Below are 4311 nucleotides of genomic sequence, written 5' to 3' on the forward strand. Positions count from 1 at the left end.
AAATATCTGACAATAAAAAATTGACTTGATCTTACTTTACTAATCTTAATAAGATAACGTGTGATTTATTATATTAAGATATGTATGACTATTTGACTTGACGACCATGGTCATTAGTCAATACCACAATTAATAATATAAGAAATTTATAACAGTAATTATTTTTCTTCCTTCTATTTATTTGACCCTTAATTGGTTCTTCCCTTTCATTATTTTCTTTCCTGCCCCCTTCTTTCATTTGTCCCTTTTATACTTTATTTTCTTCTCTGAAAAAAAAAAAAACTCTTAGCCTTCTTCTTAATTCTTGCAAAATATTAAGAATTTTTTAGCTTATATTAATTTAATAAAATGGAGATTATGCCAGAAAGTTCAACTTGTTTGGAGCTAACCATGTCTATTCCTGGATCTTCTTCTAATTCTTCATCTTTTCCTTCTTCGGGTAAGTTTAATTAATTATTTATCACTAGAGATTTTTTTTTATTTTTTCAAAAGCTAAATTGTATATATAGTTTGATATTTTTAATTAGGGCCGTTTTATGCTATAGTGACATTTTTTATTTTCATGAGTGACGAAATCATAATTTTCAGTATGAGTGTTTAAAATTTTAAGTTCTGAATCGGTCTCTGATTTTCTGACAAAGAGTGTTAGACTGACCACCCTTTGTCGATCATAGCTTATTTGCCTTGGTATATGAAGGTATATATATATATATATATATTCCCTTTGTTTAATTAGTAAAGTTTCTTTATTTATTTATCTACATATGTGATGAGTTACTTTTAATTGATCTTTTCTTATTTGTAATTATCTTGTGTTGATTATTTTTTTTGTTTTAATTGATGAAGGTGAAAGGGGTGGTGAACGTTATAATATGATGAGAGAGCTTGATATAAATCAAGTACCTTCAAGTGGAAATATAAATGATGAAGAAATTAGCATGGAGGAAGAAGAAGAAGAAGAGAGCTCTAATAATAATAATAATAGTAATATTAATGGGGCTCCAAGGAAGAAACTACGTTTAACAAAACAACAATCTTTTCTTCTTGAAGAAAGCTTTAGACAAAATCATACTTTGAACCCGGTAAGTATTAACACATTCTTTTTAATCTGTTACGAAAGAATGATAACTTCTTTTTAGATTTTATGTTCAGTCAAACTGCATCATATTTTAAAACTTTATGTTCAGTCAAACGTTTTTTTTTTCTTTCTTACATTTGACCATTCTTTAATCTAATGGCAAATAAATGCAGAAACAAAAGGAAGCTTTAGCCATGCAATTAAAGTTAAAGGCAAGGCAAGTGGAGGTTTGGTTTCAAAACCGTAGAGCAAGGTACTTTTACATTTATATATATCTATACACTTTTTATGGCTATTTATTACTACTATTACTACTCTCTCTTGTTAAAGTCAAAATGTTAATCACTTCGTTCACGTTTATTTGTCACATAATAATTTGAACCTTACACATCTATTAAAGAAATAATAATTGACATGACTATTTATTTAGGTCCTGAAAAATGATTTGGGGAATAAATAACTAATATCAAAGGTAACACTTGAAAACAAAATTGACTTTACTTTGACGTATGAACAAGTAAAAATAAAAATTTATTTTAAAAATAGTTAACAAGTAAAAATGAACCGAACGTTTTATTACGTTACTAGTCTTCCAATAAGACATTAGTTATTAATAGTAAATGCCTCAAAACCTTAAACAACCAATTTAATAAGTGGAGTAGGTAGTAATATTGCTAACTAATGTGTTGGTAGTTGAGAAGAGATAATTAATGGTGAGGAAGTAATTACACTAATTTATTTTTCTTTATATTTATAACTAAAACTAAAAAATTACATATATTATAAAGTAAATTACTAGTGAATTATTCATGAGAGAGAGAACAATAATAAGAAGTGTCCAGTATTAAAAACAAGGATCAGATTCTATTGCATTGTTCTTCTTGTTGATCTGGGAATAGAATGTGATATTTCATTCTCTATAATGCAAATATCTGAATAAACATTTAAGAACCACAATTAAATTAAGCCCCACACCCCAAAAGCCATGTGTTTCCTATAAAGTTTTCGTTCTTCGGCTTTTACTTGGGTTTGAATATACTTGAATCGAGTGTCTTCTTAGAACAACATCTCTACTTTTACGAGATAGTGATAAAGACCGCGTACACTCTACCCTCCTCAAACACCACTTATAACATTTCAATTAGTATGTTGTTGTTATTTCTCATTCGTTGTCCAATACTTGTAATGGGGTATAACTAAATCTTAATTCACGTCGAAAAATTTCACACACATTCCCAAAGTCTCCTAATGAAGAATGAAAAAACTTAATTCATTTTGGAGGTAGTGGGAACAAACTCCAGAAAATTAGGAAATTTGACTCTTTCAAAATGGTTACACACAAAAGGTTCCACCAAAGAAGAGGCAAATAGAATTGTTACACTAAAGTCATATCAACTTTCTTACTTTAATATTGACAAATAGTAGCTAAGCTATAATACTCCCATATTTTACTAAATTAATTTTATTATTATAAATTTGACTACTATTCTTTTATGTAATCATTTAACACTAAGGATAATATATATAAAACCCTTTTGATTTGTTAAAATCAACAAGTAAAGTAAAATATTCATTTTTAATATAGGGAACAAGTAAAATAAAATTGAAAAACCTGTAGTATTAGAGTACCTTATATTTTCTACCTATAATTACATAGGTCGTTTGGTTGGGAACAAATGATATATCTTGAGATAAGTTATTCCACTATGTATATCAGTATATGTGATTAACTTCTCTCATCATTAAAATATGGAATAATTAATCTCATGACTGCCTAATACCTCCAATCAATCACGAGATAAAATAATCCTACATTTTATGTTTACAATTATTATACCTCACACCAAACAACTCCACACAACTCCACGAATAGTATTTTCCCTTTTAGAGAAGAAAGAATAATAATCGATCGGTCAATTTGAGCATTTAATTAGATCAACTTTTCCAGGTGTTAGCCATAATGCACGTGCATTTATTTAATGTTGGAAGAAAGGTCCAATCATCAATGCATTAGTTAATTCTTTCTTGAAAAAAGTGCGAATTTGAATTAGTCGAGCTTAATTTAGTTATATTTGTGTTAAACAGAAGCAAGCTAAAGCAAACCGAGATGGAATGTGAGTACTTAAAGAGATGGTTTGGTTCATTGAGTGAACAAAATCGAAGATTAAAGAAAGAAGTTGAAGAGTTACGAGCCATGAAAGTAGGTCCGCCAACGGTGTTATCACCCCATAGTTGCCATCCCCTACCGGCATCTACCCTCACCATGTGCCCTCATTGTGAACGCGTTACCAGGACTAATGTCAGAGACGAATCCAAAATTTAAAATTAGTTTTACTAAGTAATTGGAAGTGGAAACAATTTGACATGTAGTTATTAGTATGTATATGTTTTTAAGTTTTTTTTTTCTTCATATGTTTATATCGTACGATTCTAAAACAATAGTTTAGTGATTTTAATTAAATTCAACTTTTGGGATTTCTTATATGTTCGTTTGGTTAGCTAGCTAGTGTTGCCTTTTATCTTACTTATCGATTCTTCGTTCGTTGAACTTTGTATTATAAAAAAGAGAGAAGTACTGAGAATATCCTTAAATTCGGCATGAATTCTTAGTTACATTTTTTAACTAATGTCAGCTTTAAAAACATCATTTTACTTGACTAACTAAACCTAAATACACTCCAGATTTCGCAACATGAGTGAAATACACTCCTAAATTGACGTCAAGTTTAGCGGTATTTTCAACACTTCTCTCAACTTTTTATTAAGAGCTTCATGCTCCTACAAGAGTTTGAAACCACTTGCTATGACATGTGTAGCAGATTGGGGGTGTATCTAAGTATAGTTAGTCAAATAGAGGGGTGTATTCTTTATCTAAGCTTCATTTCTATGCTTTAGTTCCCCATCGAAGATGGCTCACCCACATTCGATGCCACAAAGTGATAGAGAGATATAACAAGGAACAAATTTTTATTTTTGTTTTGTATTCAGAAATTTATCCACCGTGATTGTGGATAAGAGAATATGGATTTAGAATTTGAACATAATGAGTTCAAGTTCAAAATTTCACAATTACATCATCAAAAATTAATTATTTGCTCTTATTTAGCCACACATATACATAATCTAGGTTAAAACCATTAAGTTCAAATAATCCTTCAATATATCCGTATCTGATTTTTAAGTTAAAGTTACTGAATTCGGATGATCTTTCTGCCCCTCTGATTGGAGACAAG

At 29.4% G+C, this 4311-nt stretch overlaps 1 protein-coding gene across 1 annotated transcript; it reads left to right on the forward strand.

Annotated features, from left to right (window-relative positions):
- Positions 1-348: 348 nt before the first annotated feature.
- Positions 349-3552, forward strand: LOC125821527 (homeobox-leucine zipper protein HOX3). The gene is made up of 4 exons (XM_049500945.1): positions 349-439; positions 847-1082; positions 1252-1331; positions 3164-3552. Exons 1-4 carry the CDS (start codon positions 349-351, stop codon positions 3399-3401), a joined length of 645 nt encoding a protein of 214 aa, XP_049356902.1. The 3' UTR covers positions 3402-3552.
- Positions 3553-4311: the final 759 nt, after the last annotated feature.

This window comes from Solanum verrucosum, unplaced genomic scaffold (assembly GCF_900185275.1).
Source record: "Solanum verrucosum unplaced genomic scaffold, falcon-dt-bn FXZP01000217.1, whole genome shotgun sequence".
NCBI lineage: Eukaryota > Viridiplantae > Streptophyta > Magnoliopsida > Solanales > Solanaceae > Solanum > Solanum verrucosum.

Coding starts and splice junctions, on each gene's coding strand:
- LOC125821527 (XM_049500945.1), top strand. CDS start 349: ATGGAGATTATGCCAGAAAGTTCAACTTGTTTGGAGCTAACCATGTCT. Junction 440..846: donor TTCATCTTTTCCTTCTTCGG/GTAAGTTTAATT, acceptor TAATTGATGAAG/GTGAAAGGGGTGGTGAACGT. Junction 1,083..1,251: donor AAAATCATACTTTGAACCCG/GTAAGTATTAAC, acceptor AAATAAATGCAG/AAACAAAAGGAAGCTTTAGC.